This window comes from Acinonyx jubatus, chromosome B3, assembly GCF_027475565.1.
Source record: "Acinonyx jubatus isolate Ajub_Pintada_27869175 chromosome B3, VMU_Ajub_asm_v1.0, whole genome shotgun sequence".
Classification (NCBI taxonomy): Eukaryota; Metazoa; Chordata; class Mammalia; order Carnivora; family Felidae; genus Acinonyx; species Acinonyx jubatus.
The window spans coordinates 105,226,458-105,245,803 of record NC_069386.1 but is presented as its reverse complement, the minus strand read 5'-3'; the positions used below and the strand labels follow the sequence as shown (position 1 = coordinate 105,245,803).

The 19,346-nt window shown below is 46.7% G+C and overlaps 1 protein-coding gene across 1 annotated transcript; it reads left to right on the top strand.

Annotated features, from left to right (window-relative positions):
• The first annotated feature begins 663 nt into the window (after nt 1-663).
• SIX1 (SIX homeobox 1) lies at nt 664-4,141 on the top strand. The gene is made up of 2 exons (XM_015071815.3): nt 664-1,530; nt 3,593-4,141. The coding sequence occupies exons 1-2, from the start codon at nt 971-973 to the stop codon at nt 3,885-3,887; spliced, it is 855 nt and encodes a 284-aa protein (XP_014927301.2). The 5' UTR covers nt 664-970; the 3' UTR covers nt 3,888-4,141.
• Nucleotides 4,142-19,346: the final 15,205 nt, after the last annotated feature.

Here is a 19,346-nt window from a genome sequence, read left to right as displayed (position 1 = left end):
CGTGGCCTTTTGAAAACAAGGGAAGCGCCATCCAGCTGGGAATACTTGTGCCCTTTGGAGGGCAGTGGGGGCAAAGGAAGAATGGTAGAGGGAATTAGGCTCCTAGAGCTGAAGTCAGCCGGGGAGAAGACGCTCTTCCAGAGTCTGCAGCCCGGAGCCCTGCTCTGATCTTGTATTATTTATCGCGTTCCATAAGCTATTCATCAATCCATTATTTATTCATTCCAACATTAAGGTAATTAAATATGAGCTCACCGGGAAAGGGCAAGTCTGCAAGGGACAGGGACGGGGGTATAGAGGGAGAGGAGGGGAATATTAAGGTCTGGAGTCATTGATTTGTGCAGAGATGTGCGCGGCTGCCCTTAGGTGACACTGAGAGGGGGCTCACGTTGCAGGGTCCTGACGCGCTCACCCACTCACACCCGCCCCCCCCCCCCGCCCCTGGGCAGCGCGGCTCCCTCCCCCCACCCCGCTTCCCACCTCTCGCGGTCCTTCTCCTCCCACCACTCCCTATCCCGGGCTCCACAGCCGCGCCCTCCCCGCGCGGGGCGGCGCGGGGCGGCGCGGCCCCGCTGCCCTGCCCGGCGGCGCGCGGGCTGGCCAGCCCCGGATAGGCGCCGCCCGCAGCCAATCAGCGCGCCGGGGACGCTGCGCGCTTTAAGGCCGCTGCGGGGAGAACAGAAACCAAGTTCCCCGGCAACGAGCAGCATCAACCCGGCGGGAGGCCGGAGCCAGAGAGGCCCAAAAAGGCTGCGGAGTGAACCGGCCTCTCCGTGTCCAGCGCGCCCCCCTCCGCCTTCTTCCTCGGCCGCCCAGCCCTAAATTTCGATTAGCTTTTTCGCCTACGGAAATCCTAGGGAGGGGGTTAGGAGCAGCTGCGCCCCCCTCCCTGCGGCTGCCGCCCCCCTGCTTTTAAGGCGCTGCTCCCTGCCTCGTGCGCCCGGGCAGTGCATCTCGGCAGGCCCCAACCATGTCGATGCTGCCGTCGTTCGGCTTCACGCAGGAGCAAGTGGCGTGCGTGTGCGAAGTTCTGCAGCAAGGCGGGAACCTGGAGCGTCTGGGCAGGTTCCTGTGGTCGCTGCCCGCCTGCGACCACCTGCACAAGAACGAAAGCGTGCTCAAGGCCAAGGCCGTGGTTGCGTTCCACCGCGGGAACTTCCGCGAGCTCTACAAGATCCTGGAGAGCCACCAATTCTCGCCTCACAACCACCCCAAGCTGCAGCAACTGTGGCTGAAGGCGCACTACGTGGAGGCCGAGAAGCTGCGCGGCCGGCCCCTGGGCGCGGTGGGCAAATATCGGGTGCGCCGAAAATTCCCGCTGCCGCGCACCATCTGGGACGGCGAGGAGACCAGCTACTGCTTCAAGGAGAAGTCGCGGGGTGTGCTGCGGGAGTGGTACGCGCACAACCCGTACCCCTCGCCTCGTGAGAAGCGGGAGCTGGCCGAGGCCACGGGGCTCACCACCACCCAGGTCAGCAACTGGTTTAAGAACCGGAGGCAAAGAGACCGGGCCGCCGAGGCCAAGGAAAGGTACGCGGCGTGCTTCCCGCTGCTCGGGCGACCCCGGGAAGCCTTCCTTTCCCCTCCGCCCCTTCTCGCCCCCGCTGGCACTCGCCACCGCGTCCTCTCCGCCGGCTGGAGCCCGTCCGCGGGGCGGCGCCCGGGCCTCCGCGGTACTGCAGCGAAAGTTCATGAACTCTGAGATCGCTTGCTAGGGATGGGGAGTCATTTGATTTGAGCGCCCGCGCGTGGGTTTCTTGGGGTGTGCGTGTCAGGAAATATTGGCGCTAGGTTTGTTTTTCGTGCCTCCCTGGTTGGCTGGGGCGACGAGTGGGGGGGGGGCGGTGCAGGGAGAACTTCTAGATCAACTACGAGAGAAGTGTTGATTGGTGTCTCGAGGAAAGGGGTTCGGTGGGGGCTGAGGGTCGCGCACCTCTCTCCTCTTGCTCCCCAGAGGTGTGGAGCCGGCCTGAGACATCTGCTCTGCCCCCACTGCCGCCGCGTCCTTTCCTCGCTCTCTCCTGGTAGGCTTTTAGGCGAGAGGTCGCCGCTTCATTCCGCACTAGCGGTACAAAGGGAGGAGTCTTTCAAAAGAAATCCACAGAAAGGAGAGCTTTGGAAGAGTTGGCGCTGCACTTATTACGCGGCGCCCCAAGCCCGGAAAGGACTGCTCGTCTCCGGGCTCCCTCGCGCGTGTCCCGGGCCGCGGCGGGTCCATCTGGCGGTCCGCGCCGCCGCCCCGGCTGAGGAAGGGGGTCCCCAGTGGCAGACTTCTCTCCGGAGCTCAGAAGGCAATGTTATTTTAACCTGCCTCTGCCTCCGCCCTCCTCGCGCGAACACCCCCGGCCACCTGGCCCGGCTCCATCCGTTTGCTGTTGGAGTTTCCGAACGAGATTCGGAAGAGCCCAAGGAGGCGGCGGCGGCGGCGGCGGCGGCGGCGGCGGCGGCGAGCGCGCTCCGGGAAGCCGAGGAGTTTTGGGGAAACCTGAGCGCCTGGTAGGGCTGGGTTTCCTTTGTTCGCTTGAGAGCCTGGGGGCCGCAGATGTCGCCTCTGCGTTCCCCCTCCGGGTGGAAAAGCACGGAGCCTGGATACTTTAAGCCGCGGCGGCTGTCCTGGGAGAGGGACAGGGCAGGGGAGAGAAAGGGGGAGCGCTGGGGCCGAGGAGGATGGGCCAGCACCCTGAAGGCGGAAGCGGCCAGGGCTCCGAAACCGTGAAGTTTACCAGCACCCAGCATCCGGACCGACGCCCAGGCACGCCGCACCCGGTCTCGGGCTGCGCGGGGCCTCGAAGTTTCCTCTGCTGGGAAATGGTGCGCGGTTGTGGATGTCCGGGAGGGGGTTCAGAGGGAGCTGTGAGGGACCAAGGACTGAGCGACTAACGCGGGGACGGGGACAGTTGGTTCCAGTTAGACTTTAGTTACAAAAGGTCCCTCCTATAAGTCAGGCCCGAGGGCCCACTCCCTGATGAAATCGGAGAGACTGGCTGCGCTCCCTGTGTTTACTCAGGTCACTGGGCCGCTCTGGACACCACTTCCCATGACCTGTCCTGTGCCTCTGAAACCACAACCTCCGGGCAGGGGTAGGGAAACTCGACGTTTAATTGTTTCCTCAGATGGGAACAGGACAGTTGACTTGATTCACCCCAAACATCTGTGCGTTGGGCTCTGTTTGTCCTCTGATCATTTTCTTTATCACCAACGACCATTTGTTGGACGATTTTCAAACTTAATTACTCCAAAGCGTGATGCCAGTTGATAGGTATTTGAAAATAACTGCTTGAACACAATTTTGAAAATAATTTTTGTGTTTCAAATAAGTCCTGCTGATCTAGCTTTCTAAAATCTGGAAGAGGAAAGGACGTGGCTCCCCACAAGCTCTGCCAGTAGTTTCCCATTTCTCCAGTCTCCTTTGCCTCCTTACTCACCCCAGGACCCTTGGGGATGGGTGGGAGGGCACAGCTCCTCCATTTGGGTATATGACTGATTGCACAATGGCTCTCTTCTCCTGCCAGGTCCCCTCCCTCCACTCACACTTTTTTTAACCTACTTTTTTTTTTTTTTTAACCATATGGTGTTGTCCTCTATTTCTCAGGGAGAACACCGAAAACAATAACTCCTCCTCCAACAAGCAGAATCAACTCTCTCCTCTGGAAGGGGGCAAGCCGCTCATGTCCAGCTCAGAAGAAGAATTCTCACCTCCCCAAAGTCCAGACCAGAACTCGGTACTTCTGCTGCAGGGCAATATGGGCCACGCCAGGAGCTCAAACTATTCTCTCCCTGGCTTAACGGCCTCACAGCCCAGCCACGGCCTGCAAGCCCACCAGCATCAGCTCCAGGACTCCCTGCTGGGCCCTCTCACCTCCAGTCTGGTGGACTTGGGGTCTTAAGTGGGGAGGTACTGGGCCTGGAAGCAGTGACTAGGGACACTTGTAAATAGAAATCAGGAACATTTTTGCAGCTTGTTTCTGGGGTTCTCTGCGCATAAAGGAATGGTGGACTTTCACAAATATCTTTTTAAAACTCAAAACCAACAGCGATCTCAAGCTTAGTTAGTTACCTTCTTCTCTCCAACTCTTGCATTTCCCATCCCAGTGCAGAGATCAGGAAAAAAAAAAAAAAAAAAAAACCCAAACAAACAAAAGCACCCACTCACCCAGTCTTGGTTCTGGGCAATCCATGTGCCAGCTTCAGTAGCCTTTCTTTCTTTCTTTCTTTCTTTTTTTTTTTTCAGTGAATGGGAATTACAAATCAACTGAATTTTACTTATTTCCTTTTAATTTATTTATGGCAAAATCATTTGGGAAGAGGAAAAGGAAATGAAGAGAGAGAGAGAGAAGTCAAAATAGTGAAAATAAAAGCCTCCAGCCAGGAGGAAAATGTTTGCATTCTTAAGGTGAATAGGAAAAATATGATCTTATAACTTTTTTTTGATGGGGAAAAAATTAAGTTTACATTTTTCATTATTTAGTGTTAAACACTTTTATGTAGATTAAAACGAAAGAACAGTATTAGGGGGAAAACTAAGTGCCTAAATGTCTTAATGCCCTCTGTGTAAGGCAGTTAGAAATAGCAGTGGCCATTAGTGCTACAACTATTTTTGTCAAATTTAGTGGGGTTTTTGGTTGTTGTTTGTTTTCTTGGGTTTTTTTAATGGCAAACTTTAAAAATGTACCAATGTGAAAAAAAAAAACCAAAAACACTTTCCTGAATGCCATTACTTCTCATGCCCTTGAAGCTTTCATATCTGTAGCCTACTCCTGTTAAGGGTTTCTCTTGTTCCTAGTTTCTAGCCTGCAAAGATATGCGACAAATCTGGCAACCTGGTATTTGTTACTAAAACAGCATGTGTTTTCAGGTTTCTTTTCTATTGTACCTAAACCAGTCTAAATTAAAACTTAGTAGAACACCAGGAGTACGATTCTGTTTCTGAAAGGTGAGTTGTGTATTGCTGTCATTGGGCCCTATTTTTTTTTTTTTTTTGAAGTTTTCTTGCTTTCTTACTTAATGATGGTTATGAATTGCAGGGTACTTTGAAGGCCACCACCTGAACCAAGAGTGGTGACTGAGTTGATTATGTGATAGAAAAAGAGTGAAGTTAGCTCTAGGGTATTTATTTATTTTTTTATTATTTAGATATGCAGTTTTGTTTACCACTAGCTCTTCTCCACAGCATTCATATGTTAACTCAGCTCTTTTGTATTAATGAGTTTATGACAAAACTGTGAAAGTAAAATAATATATCTGCTTGGGGAAAAAAAAAGGTGGGGGGGACTTGAACATGGATAACAACATTGTGAATTAACCTGTATAAATAGAAAGCAGACCAACAGGACAGGGGCTCTTTGCACTGCTGTGAGATAGTGTCCAGAAAAATCCCAGTAATCGTGTAGGCTCCATATTATTTTTGCCTGGGGCAAAAATGATGTATCTTTGTATTTAGCTTTTAAAATTAGTGAAACAAATGGCATTATTTATTAAAATTCTACTCAGGATAACAGGATTGGCTTGCTTGTGCTTTGTAAAAATATTGCTCCCCAGAGAGAGTCTATTTATTTTCTGACATGACACTTTCATAATTTTGATTTTTTCCCCATCCGTGTCACTATTAATATATTCATTTCTTTCTTACTCTTTCCTGTCTTTCCTGTCCTGATCTAGGAGACTGAGTTGTGTGTATGAGGGGTGGTGGTGGTAGAATTTTAGGCCTTCTTATTATGAGGTTTTTTTTTTTTAATGTCAAATAGCTTTGACTGAGTTCAAAGGAGACAGGATCACTGTACTTAACTGTAGTCACTTTTACTTATAAAGTCATTTTTTTCCCCCTTAGTGATGGACAGATGTGCACACAGCCGCTGGGAGACCATCATTTGGATTGGGAGCTCAGGGTCCCAATCTCCCTTGTTAGTGTTTTGGATCATTAAGTTGGTGTTTATTTAAGTCACTAGGGTGTTTATTCTCCACGTCTTGGGCCACGGAGAAATGCCACCCTCTGCAGGAGGGGCTCTCACAGGGGATCTCCGCACATTCTTCACATTCACTCCCCAAAACAAACACCCTGCACAAAGATAGCTTTCAATGACCCTGACAGGCTTCAAAGGACACCGCGGAAATCTCCCTGGAAAATAAGGAAGGGCCAATTACTTTAATTTCTTACATGCCCTCTCTTCCTACTCCGATGACTACCCCCCACTCTTCCAGCTCTGCTTGGTATAATTTTAGACTCGTGGAAGATCTGTCTCCCTGGGCGCCCGGGCCCACTTCCTCTCCCTTGGTTGGTGAATCTTGGAAATGTCTGCAGATCTGGTGAGGAGCAGAGCGGGCCAGTCCTGTAAAAACCCCTGTGATTACTGCTTGTAAACTCGTTAAAAGGACAATTTTCTGTCACAGTCATAAACTCTTTGTAAAATCCCTGGCACTGGAGCCAGAGTGCGCATATTCCAGATGTGTTTAATAAGAAATTGCACAATATGCCTCCCTCCGCCGGCCTCGGCTCAGTCTGGCGAAACCAGGGACAAGCAGGAGTAGGCGAGAAAACTGGCTATTGCTGTGAGTTTTCTTGGCAATCGTTTTGGAGCGATCATTGGGGGAACTAACCACATTTTTTTTTCCTTGAGGAAATCTTCGAGGACCAGCTGTTAAGGGACATCCAATTTATCTTCTCGGCGTCGCAGTTTAACTGAATCAAAAGCCACTTTTCGTTTCTCCTCTGCAGGTTTCTTAATGATAGCCAAAAGTAATGAACAACGGCTTATAAATAGTGTTTTTAGGACGAAACCTTACAGCCTTTTGCCAAGTAAAATGAAAAAACAAATACTAGTGCGATTTTTTTTTTTTTTTGACGTTTTAAATCTGAACACACAATTGTTCGCGTCCTGGCTGCCTGCTCATGTTGACCTCTTGGCTGAGAACGAAGCTTCCTAACTATTCGGAGGCAAAGGGACTTGGCTGGCGGTTCCGAGATTTTGGCTTAGCAAGTAGGGGCTCGAGAGCCATCAGAGCCCCACGAGCTGCAGGCAAGGAGACAGGCGCCCCTGGGGCCGGACACTGCGGGTCTTGAACCAATTCTCCAGGCAAGGACAGCTTGGTCTTGACCCCGAGCTGAAGTGGAAGCTTCCAGGAAGAGGCATTGGCATTGGCGCTTATGGGCGGACTCTGTTTGCTGAGCGGTGATCGTCGTTACGCTCCTCTCCCCCGCACCTTGACGGCCGGGCGGGCACCTGGCCCTGAACCCACGCACAGCCGGCCTTCCTCTGCTCCGCCGCCGCCTCTGCGGCTACGGCGGCGGCTGCGGCCGAGGGGGGCTTCGCTCCTACCTCCTCCCCCTCCGGGAGGTCTTTGGTAAAGTCTGCGGGCAGAACTCCAGGTCCCGGGAATCCAGAGGCTTCCATTCCGCGCGTCTCCGGTTGCAGAACGCTGGGGGAGCTCCCCCTGCCACCCGCAGACTCCGGAGGCAGCTCTTGCCACTCTGTCCTGCGGAAGCACGGGGAGTCGGGGCGCCGCAGCTCCCTCCTCCCCGCCTTGGCCGAGGCTCTTCTCTACCAGTTCACAGAGAATCGTGCGCGTCCCGGGAATCCCATCACAGCTCATCTCCAGGCGCAGGGCCTGGTGGCCCGGCCGGCCGAGGCTTTGGGAACAGAGGCTGCGAGGCTGCCCTGGAAGGGCCAAAGAGGTGGTAGCCTGAGCCTCGCGGGACAACGAGCTGCCATCGTCCTGTGGACCCCGGAGCCACCTTGCAGGCCCAAGTCCGGGTCTCCTTTTTAACCTGTGGAGCTAAATTCTGGGCGAGGCACTAGGCGGCCGCGGCCGCACCACTGTGGGGTTGGAGCGGGCCGCGTGGCGGCGGGATAAAGCCGTCCAGGCCCCAGGCGGATCCTGGCCCGGCCGCAGGGGGAACGCTTCCTGGTGCTCCGACACCGCGCTTCGGGTCCAGGGCAGCCGCCTCGGGCCTAGGAGCCTACTTAGGAGGCGGCCTAGGCCCCGCCGCCTGTTCCCCTGCTTCCGATATGTTCTGTCTCCTCTGCTTCCTGAGGCCTCGGCCTCGGCTTTTGGACCTGAGCTTTTCACCCGCGCCTTTGGCGGAGGAGTGCCAGCCAGAAAGCGCGTCTCTTCCCTGCCCTGTCGCTAGAAGGTCGACGGCACAGGAAAGCGGCCTTGGTTTCTAGAGTCTCTGCCAGGTCGGGACGACAGCTCCTCTTCTTTGGCAGGGCCCGGTCGGACGTTTCTCCCTTGGCCAGTGGCCCTGGGCCCAGCATCAACCTCTGCCCCGCGTACAGCCCGGGGCCCCAGCAGGGAAAGCACCACCCGAAGCGCACTGCGGACCAGACTGTCGCCGCTCACACTCCGCCCTTCTCTGGTGGAGTAGGTGGCGTTGACATGGATAAAAGGGTCAGGGTTAAGGTGAGGAGAGTCGCAGGTGACTCATGTGCTCTCTCTGAGCTACTTCTCCTTTTTCGGAGCTTTCCCCAGGAGTAGAACACTAAAAACTCTCCCAGATTCCCTCCTCCAGCCTCCGGAAGCCAGCGGAACCAGTGCCTGTGCTCATTTGGCCCCCAAGGGGCAATTCGCACTAAGGCTACCCGAGGGCTCAGTCCCTTAGCCAGCAGGTATGCTCTGCGACCTTAGGTGGGAACGCTCGAGCCCCTCAAGATCATAGTGATCCCTCCCCCAGTCTGATTGACTCCAGTGACTCCACACGGAAGACTCTCTAAAGAGATGGATGAGCCAGCCAGGAACGAAAAGAGTCAAAATCTGGGGCGAATTGTTGGTTTACTGTCTACCCAGGAAAAGCGCTACCCTGGGAAGGCCACGTTTTCTCTAGTGTTTTAAGCCGAGTATACACACACAACTTCGTTCCAGCTGATGAAATTGGAAACCTGTTCTCCCACTGAGGATGACAATCAGCGTTTTAGACGCTGTGGTCCTTTCAGACAGCGAGAAACAACACTACAGTAGCATTTAAAAACAAAGAGAAAGAGACTGCTTGAGGCGCGTGGACTCCGGACTCTTACTCAGTATGAGTTTCAGCTTCTTTCCTTTTAACTTGTTAATGGACAGCTGAGACCCCGTTCTCAGCAGGTAGAGCTGAGAACCATAGTTCTCCCCTCTTTTTCTTTGCTACTTGGGAGTCTCCCCCCCCCCTTTTTTTGGTAAAGTGTTCACTAATTGTTTTCCTTTGCCATAACATTAAAATATTCTTAAAATCAAAAATCTGCCCCCCCCCCAAGGGATCAAACAGGAAAATGTACAAAGAAAAACAAAACCAAAAAACTGAAAACCAAACCTCAAACAATCCTATCTTGGAGGGGGAAAAAAAAGGTTTACTTCAGATTTAACACACACTTAAGCTTACCTGAAGTGGCTACCCAATTGTAATTAAAATACTATTAAGTGATATTGGCCGCTCTCCTTTCTTCACTGCCATTAGCGGTTGTCATTAAAAAGACAGGTAAGTAGAAAGATTCTGGCCCTTTACTTACTATAGTAAGAAGGCATGGAAATGCATACTAGCTTCCTCCAACTGGTCCCCTGTTCTTCCTACTCTAACTTAGAGATAAATCTTTTATAGGACTGATATAGGAGACCTCAATAGGAGCACTCATGAATTAACACAAGTCAAATTTATTTAAATTTGCTATCATAATTTAATTTAGGATTTAAAATTGATTATGGCTTTTAAAATATCATGGTGTATTTATAATAGGTACATGGGTTTTGGGGTTTTGGGGGGAGTGGTGGTTCAGGACCTGAGCTGGTATAGATGTGGGATCTTAAAGGAAAAAAAAACAGTCCTAGACTACATATTTTTACTAAACATAGGGCATTAAAGAACATTGTTCTTAAAGAACATTGAAACGTTCTTTAACGTGTCATAGACCTGGTCAGTCAACTTCCCTCATACAAAGTCTGCAGGTTCTAGTCAGCAAGCCTGTAAAACCAACTGTTTAGGTGTTCTCCAATTTATATTAAGTGGTTTTTACAAACTCAACTATTCTCTCTTTTGCTCCCCTACTTCAGGCATGGCTTTACCTGCTTTGCAATACTTCAATTCCAATTTGACTTGCCACTTATCCAAATAATCTAAATACGAGGAAAAGGCAACGGGACTGTGAAAAACAATAACAAACCCAACCCAACCCACATAGCTGTGACGTCTTTAGTTAGCCCGCACACAGATATTATACTTAAATTGTAAGCATCAGTATGCAGTAATGCTCCCTTAACTTTTGCAGCGTGTGTGTGTTTGGGGGAGTAGTGGCAGGGACTGGTGTGGTTGATGGAAGGGAGCAAAAACTAAAACTTAGGTTGACTGTACCGAAAATGCATTTGGGGAGTGTGGTGGCATAGTCTGCAATACCTTGCAAAAGGCACCTTTATCTCTAAGTCAAGGAGATAGTTACATGGAAGAAGCATTAGCTCTGTATTTATTTAGAATGCCGTGAATGAAAGTAGGTAACAAGCTTAAGAAAATTAAGCCAGATAGAAAGTCAAAGTGCCTTAGTATCTAGGAAGTGAAAAGAACATTTAAACAATCGAAGCCTTGTCTGTCTTCAGATATGTGTGGTGAATATTTTCTATGCATTGCTGATGCTATATAAACATAACATGCTTCCTTCTAAAGTCAAGTTCTTGATTTTAATTGAAGAATAATATTGCTCAGGGCTCTACCTCTGAGTACAAATAGCTAATCTAACAAAATCCGTTCTGGGAATCTGGAACCAATGGCTGTTTTCAAAATAAACAGACAAAATCTTCATAAAGAAAGCCAGAGGATTATTTTTACATATGATATATCTCTTGATTTCTCACACACACACAAAACTTTTATGGAAAAACTACAAGGCTGAATGACAATGCAGTCCCCTAACCACACTTCTGTTTTAAAAAACCAGTCTGTTTTATGGCTCCAAAACTGTCCTTGTTACTTTTCCAACATTTATGTATCTTAGAAGCAAATCTGTACGCATTTCCTCTTTCCTTCTAATTAAAACATTTTTTCCCCCAGAGAAGGACAGAGATATAGGACAAAGAAAAGTAGAGGAAAATAGAAAATAAAGGTATAATTTAAATCTTGTATTATAATATTTAATAAGGAGCACTTAAACAGTATCCACACAACAAAGAACACCAATATGCTAAATTTCTGTTTTTGATCAACTAAGGCAAGAAGTTTTAAGAAATTACTTCTAAATTAAGTTAGGAATAAAAATGAATGGGGGAAATTATGAAATAGTTTGGATTTTCTCATACAGAGCCATTATGGATGCTCAACAAGATTGACTAGGGAAGAGTCTGGGGGATGGAAAACACCCATTTAAAGATGTTTCTTAGAAACTTGTGATAGGGTAGAGGTTTTCCTTTAACTAGGATCAAGCGCAGCTGCACTGACACTCAGGAAGAAAGGAGGTGAATCTACCTAAGTTCTGGGACCACACCTGGGGCACCTTTCAATAGGTAGAACCAGGTGATAGGAATATGCCCCATTCTTTCCTGGTTGCCTCAGGTTCCAAGTCCCACTAGGATGGGAACCCCACAAGCTAAGAAATTGCCAAATGGAGCCAGATGTATAGACGTTCCCTCCAACTCTCATTGGGTCACTTGGTGTAAATGCATGTTGGGTTTTCTGAAAATTTCTTTTTAGTTCCCCTGGGGGACAAGAAAGAGTTAATTTGTTTTCTGACAGGTTTCACACTGTGGGCAGGTCTGCCAAAAAGGAGAGGAAACAGAGAACAGCCCTATGATTAATCCTACCTGTTTTTCCCATGAGTGATCACCTGCTCTAGGGGTCATGAATAGCAGGTAGCACTCCCTCTCCAGGGCTCTGAGAGCTTCGTTTGTTTGGTGACAGCTGAGTGACAAGGCCTGAAACCCGAGCCCATCGCCCGGCCTGATGGGGGGATAAAAACCCTGGATGTTCCCTCAAACATTTCAGGAAATGAAAGTTGTAACGCGATCCCTCCTGCGCCCACATCTCCCCCAGCAAACACAAAAGCTCAAAGGAGCCTTCTCGGATTGAATTCGGCCTAGAGTTGATGGAGGGAAAGCGGAGCCCGGCTTTGGGGGAGGACAGAGGAGAGGGTTGGGGCTGCGGCTGGCAGGCTTTCTGAGCCAGGGAAGGAGAGCAGAGACGGAGAGAGCTGGGCGCGAGAGGCCCGGGCGCCTCTCGGGGCCGACTTCCACGCCGCGTCCCAAGCGCTCTGCGCCTCCAGACCACGTGGGCCGCCGCTGCCGCCACAGTTACATCTGTCTTCAGGGTCAACCCTGAGTGGGGAGGGAAACTCACGGCTGCAGGCCTAGCACACACCCATGCCGGGTAGCGCGGCCTCTGCACCAGGGCCTAGACCCTCCCGAGGGCCGCAGCGCAGGCCCAGGCCCGACCTCTGCGCCCACACTTGCCCGGGCGGAGGTTCTTGGGCGGAGGTGTCCCTTCCGACCCCGCCCGGGGCCCGCGAAGGGTGAGCGGCCGGGATCCTGAGGCCCAGCAGCGACCAGGCGCGGGCCTCACTCAGCGCCCTCGCGCTCGGCCGCCCCCATCAGTCAGCAGCGTCCATCTGCCTCCGGGCCTCGCCCGCACTGGCGGTGGAAGCTCCCGCCCGCGCTTGGGAGATGGCGGGGGGGGGGGGGGGGGGGGCGGTAGTGAGAGAAAAGGGAGCTGAGGAGGTGACGCGCAGACTCCCACGCGGCCAACAATCTTTGGGTCGTACTTTGCCGTCAGTCACCGCGCCCTGTGCTCGCGCAACCTCAGGGGTGGTAGAAGGCAGTAAACCCAAGGCCTCTAAAGGCGCGTTTTTCTCGCTTTCCCCCCCTCCCCCCCATATATATATATTTTTACCTTTATTTATCGCATTTCTGATACTCTTCATTTCTTTTGCGTTTTTCTCCTTAACCGAGACAGCTGCGACTACTTGTTGTCTTACAAATTGTCGTTACTCTTTGTCTAGAGTTCAGAAATCTTTCCCAGACAACGTTGTCAGTCTCCATCTTTCTCCCCAACCTTCATGGAGTCTAGGCAGGTGGGCTGCTTTTTTTTTTTAAAGCAGAAACACGTGACAGAAGTGAGAATCAGAACGATGCATTGTCGCAGATCCATCACTTAGACACACTTGCAAGTGGTTAGACTTTGCACCAGTTACCCAACTTCTCTGATCCTCACCAGGGAAAATAGGAGCTATCATACTTACACTGCAGGGGTACCGTGAAGCTTAAATGAGCGGAAGTATTAAATGTAAAGTGCTTGGCACAATAGACATTTAATGAATAGTAGCTATAATTATAATATGCTTGAAGCCTCCTTAGTTGCACAAAGCTGCCTGGGAAAATTCCCATGATGCTAGCGTTTCCAGTGAGGGCAGATCATGGCCATTCCCTCCTTTTGTCTGAAACGCTGAAAGATGCACAAATTACTGCAATAGAGACTAGAGACATAAGGTCTGATTAGCCTTTGGAGGTAGTCAGAGCTGAAACTTATTTCTTGAAGCTCCGAGCCTAGAACACTGAAGGTGAACTCCAGTAATTTAATTCTGGAATGATATTTAGGTATATAATGCTTGGATTTTGTCATCTCTATTCTTCATGATTTGAACACTTATGTAGATGCCATCATATATGGTAGAATTCCATTGATGAAAAATAAAACCCACTTATATGTGCTGAAAATGACAAATTACTTAGAAGGGAACTAAAGCATTCAGCTGAGTACAGAATTTAAGGCCCACCTAAATGTGTCAACATAAGTGTAGAGTAAGAAACTACTTTGAAGATTTAATGCTTTGCTGATGTTAACACAGTGCTGGATATAATAGCACCTGATAAATGTTTTTTGAGTAAATGAATGGGCTGGTGAAATGACAGAGAGTCTTTAGATAGAGCACAATTCCCAGAGATGGAATTGTGCAGGACCCTCTTGGGTACATTTCTTCTCTTGTGACACTCTAAAAATCACCAGGGATGAATAGCTCATTTTGACATATTGCATATCCTTCTCTGATTTCAAGGATTTTCTCATTCAGGTATTATCGAAAGTAATATGCATAGCTGAAATTTGCATGGGTAAATGAATGAGAGAGAAAGAAGAGAGAGAAGGAAGTTTCTGGGATTGTTTTGGGATTTACTGATAGGAGGAATAATCCCGGCAAAAATAAAAATAAATCCCAGAGAGGAGGTGAAGCAAACATGTGGTAGATGTCTTTAAGGATGGATCCTCACAGGGGTGCCTGGGTGGCTTAGTCAGTTACACACTGGACTTCAGCTCAGGTCATGATCTCATGGTTCATGGGTTCGGTTCATGGGTTCGAGCCCCATGTCGGGCTCTGTGCTGACCGCTCTGTGCTCTGAGCCCGGAGCCTGCTTCGGGTTCTGTGTCTCCCTCTCTCTCTGCTCCTCCCCCACTCATGAGCTCTCTCTCTCTCTCTCAAAAATAAACATTTAAAAAATTTTAATAAATATATAAAAAAAGGATGGATCCCCACATACCTCAATCCCTTCACAGTGCTTTCATTGTCATTACTGGAAGAAGCATTTTGTATTCAATTCTTTAACCTCTTGCTCCAGCATCTTCATTTTTTTTCAACTATCCTAGCCAACTAAAAACTATACATATTTAAGTTTTTAGTTTAGGGAAGTTGGTAATTTGTAGTCAATCACTATACACTCACTGAACACTCAGGAAGAGTTCAACACTCTTTGTTTGTTTGTTTAATAAACCGTATATTACACTCACAATTTCCTTGAGGTAGAGGTACAGGGAATAGATGAATGTTTAGCAATTTACCAAAAAGTTCTGTTATATACATGTACTCAACCTTATGCACGCAGAATTGCAATTGTCCATACAAATGCTTATTTTTGGCAAATATATGTTCTAATATTACTTTTATTTGCGAAGTAAATATTTGAATGTAAGCAGTACACAGACAGGGATGGACAGAAAAATGAGAGTTCAGGGCCATCAGAGAAACATTTGGTAGGAACTATTGCTGCTGAAATGATTTGCATAGTGCCAGGGCCAGGAGTTCTCAGAATCACACTTTCTGTCACTGCTTTTAACATGACTGAAATAAAGAAATATGTAGGGATTTTTCTTTCTAAATTTTTTCAGCATCTACATGTTCAGAAACAAAAATATGTCCATGTGCTCACTCAAAAAAATAAGGAGAAGTAAGAGCATTTTATGCTGAGGAATAAGTTAATTTAAATTAGATTAAACTTTGCAGAGGGTGCTTCAAGGAGGTTTGGGTAGAGTCCAAGCTTTAGCATATCATTCAAGAAATGAAAGTCCTCAGGGCATTCCAAAAGGCATGTCCGCTCTAAATCAGCTTTAGTTCATTTCAAATAAAAAAATATATGACTGAACTTGAAGGCTGGATAAAGAGGGGAGTCTTATTTCTGCTTTACAGATGTATCATAGTGGAATAAAGTAAGTGTGGAAATCCAGGCCCCTTGATTTTAGAATTTCTCTAAAGGATTGATATATATGTGCTGAGGCAGTACTTCCTGTTCAACCACTTAACCTCCATGAAACTGAAAGACTTATTTGTCAATATGCTCAGAAGTATATAACTTTCTTTCCACTGGAAATTAGTTATAGCTAAAATGAATTAGCCCTCCTGGAGTATTCAGAAGATAACATGCTAGATGTTTTCAGTATATTTTATGATGCATGACATTTTATGATTTTAATTATAGGTCAATTTCAGATACCTGACTGGTCCTTCAACTTTTGAAAGCATGTTTTTTTCCTTTTGATTAAGGCCAAAAACAATGGAAAAATAAGTAAACTTCTTATGGAATTTGAAGATTTTAGCACTAGTTAGCTGAGCTAAACAAGGAACGAAATGAAATACAAATACTCTATTTTTCAAAGTTCAAGTTTTTAGCATTATATGGTGGCAAATTTACTGTAAAAACACATATATGACAAATACTATAATTTGTGATCACCTCCCATTTTTAAAAACCAAATCATCGTGTGACTTTGGACTTACAAAGACTTGAATTTGAAAGATTACCTAAAATAGGTGGGTAAAGTATAGTAAAACAAAAGTACCAAATTTTTGTGAGGATATTTACAAAACTCACAAACAAGACTCAAGGTTGATTCTAATCTTCCATTGCACTTCTTATGAACAACACAAATGATTAAGAAAGACTTATTTTCCTTGCTGGTGCTCTCAGCCATACTTCCCTTGAGGAGTATGCCAACAGAAGTATGGTAATGAGGATTAGGAGAGTCAAATACTGCTAGCCAGTGGGGGTACTGGGGATTGTATTACCTGCAGGACTGGAGGCAAAATACCCATAAAATAGCCTTTCAGATTCAGTTTGTCTCAAGTTATGTTGTGAAATTCAGTGGTTTTTGGTACAGTTGTATACCCATTGGCTCTCAAGAATTAAAGTTGGGGTGGGCCAATACTTGTGCAAAAGGACATGCAGGTGGTACCAGAGGTGTTGGGGTTTGCGGTTTCCTGTGGGAAATTCTTGTGGCGATTGCATCCCCTTCTAAAGAGTGGGTAAGAAGGTCTGGAGCCTAATCTATAACTCTTTTTTTTTTTTTTTTTTTTTTTTTTGTTCACAGGCCAGTCTATATTGTGAAGGCTAATTTGATGCAGATTATTATTTGTAATTCCAGCATTGGCTTTCTTTGACCAAGCATACCAACTGGTTAAACGCTGAAATTATATCTTTTCATCCATCGAGTGAAGAGAGTTCTAACATGCCATATTTCTTAGCTGAGAAAGAAAACCTCAAGTTCTGACCACATAATTCGCCTTAATATTCTTTAGTTCTCTTGGAAATGGTATCAACAATCCTGGTATCCTGGCTGAAATTCAAGTTTAAGACTTCCCCATGCTCGTTTATGTTCCAGCCATAACTGGAAGTGCTATTTATTCTTCACTTCCTGTTCTAGACTTTAGTGTGGTATTTTTTTGTGGATGGCTGTTAAGGTGATGGTTGAGAAGATTTGAAGACTCTGTTTGGACATATTTCAATTGACTTAACCTCTTATGCCTCGACAAAAAATTATGATATCTACAAATTCTATTTATTTATTTAGCTCATGAACTGGGGAGGGGCAGAGAGAGAGAGAGAGAGAGAAAGAGAGAGAATCCCAGGCAGGCCCCGCGATGTCAGCACAGAGCTGGATGCTGGGGCTCCATTTCACGAATTGTGAGATCATGAACTGAGCTGAAATCAAGACTCAGATGCTTGGGGCTACTGCATGGCTCAGTTGGTTAAGTGTCTGACTTCAGCTCAGGTCATGATATCACAGTCCATGAGTTTGAGCTCCACATCAGGCTCTGTGCTGACAGCTCAGAGCCTGGAGCCTGCTTCGAATTCTGTGTCTCCCTCTCTCTGCTCATGCTCTGTCTCTCTCTGTCTCAAAATAAATAAAAACATTTTAAAAAAATTTTAAAAAGACTCAGACTTAACCGAGTCACCCAGGTGCCCCTACAAATTATTTTATGGAAGAAAAACATACAAACTTCCAAATTTTTAGTAAATTATTGAGACTATGATATTAATGGCTGCAAGTACAGATATATATATATGTATATATATATATATATACACGAGTACAAATATATATATATATATATATATATATATTTATATATATATATATATAAAATCTATTTGAAGTACCAGACTGGTAAATTTTTTTAGTAAGGAAAAAATCAATTATTGGATTTTATAGAAATCAATGGATTATTAGGATGAAGTACCATCTCAGGTAAAGTGCATCCATGTCTCAACTCAGTGTCAGAAAAGGTCTTATGTTGGATCTGCTATTTAGAGAAAATCAACAAGACCAGCAGTGAATTTTTTTTTTCTTAATGTTTATTTATTTTTGAGAGAGAGAGAGAGAGCAGAGTGTGAGCTGGGGAGGGGCAGAGAAAGGGGGAGAATCCGAACGAGACTCCAGGCTCTGAGCTTTTAGCACAGAGCCTAATGTGGAGCTCCAACTTACCAACCGGAAGATCATGACCTGAGCTGAAGTCAGGCACTTAACCTACTGAGCCATCCAGGTGGCCCCCTCAGTAGTGAATTTCTAATGGCCATAGTTTTTCATAACATATGAGAAGTCAGAGAACACTGTAACTTATTTATTTTCTCAGCAATTTGACTTCTGTAGTTATCTCTTGAAACCTGTTTTCTTTTTTTTTCATTATCTCTTCCTTTTGCACTCATTTGCATAACCATTCCAGGTAGATTGGATGCACATGTCTTTACAAATGGAAATAAACACTATCTTTATTGAAGGATTGATTCATTCATCAACAGTGGGTAGTTAATTAAGGATGGTGGGAGGAGACATTGCAGTTGGGAATGAAGGTGGATTAAAAAGAGAAGAGGAAATATCGTCTTTTCTTTCATGATAAGGTTGTGCTTCTAATTAGCCAAAGATTTAAAAATGGAAAAATGTAATGCAAGAAGGGATTAGATGATTGAGTGAACTTTTCTGGACTTGTGCTGCTTGGTTGAGCCAATCACTTTGCATATAGAAAGCAGACATGTCAGCACAGTGATCTCTGCTAAACGTCTAGCCCCTTTGCTTTCAACAGAAATCAATCCAAATATTTAGATATGCTCTCAGTGTTACAATTAAATGAGAACATTTGCCTAGAATGAAATCTTAGAAAAAGTGAAATTTGTAGCCATGTATATACAAGAAATGATAATAAAAGTAAGGTTTAAAACGATAAGCCTCTCATGAGATTTCAAACTCGGTACTGTCTTTGTTTATGATGTATGCAAGGGAAAGGGTAAAGGGATGTACATTTAACTCTTATGGGAACGATTTTCTACCTTGAGAATTTGGCAGTAGTTAGAAAACCACCATTCAGGAAGGTCTCTCTCCTGCTGGCAGTATGATTTAAAGTGGCTATCTCAGGGGCACTTGGGTGGCTCAGTTGGTTGAGCATCTGACTCTTGATTTTGGTTCGGGTCATGTTCTCACAGTTTCTGGGATCAAGCCCTGAGTTGGGCTCTGCACTGACAGCAGAGCCTGCTTGAGATTCTCTCTCCCTGTCTCTCTGCCCCTCCCCCATTTACGTTCTATCTCTGTCTCTCTTTCAAAATAAATAAATAAACTTAAAAAAAGTGGCTGTCTCAGAAACAACCTGCCCATGGCCACTAGCTAATTCATAGAGTTGAGGTCACATTTATTTTAAAGAGTTGACCAGTTATATATAAAGAGAGCTTTTCTTTCTAACAAGGAGTGCAGAATTATGGTTAATCCACAAAATGAGCAATCTGCAAAATGATTCTTGAGCCAAATGTAGCTTTAACAGTAGGATTTGACCTTGGACTCTAGATGCAGCTGTACGTAGGATAGCCTTATCTCCCTG

Bases quoted from the DNA above. Each gene is read 5' to 3' on its own strand.
- SIX1 (XM_015071815.3), top strand. From the start codon at position 971: ATGTCGATGCTGCCGTCGTTCGGCTTCACGCAGGAGCAAGTGGCGTGC. The intron at 1,531-3,592 runs GTACGCGGCGTG...TCTATTTCTCAG, and splicing joins GCCGCCGAGGCCAAGGAAAG to GGAGAACACCGAAAACAATA.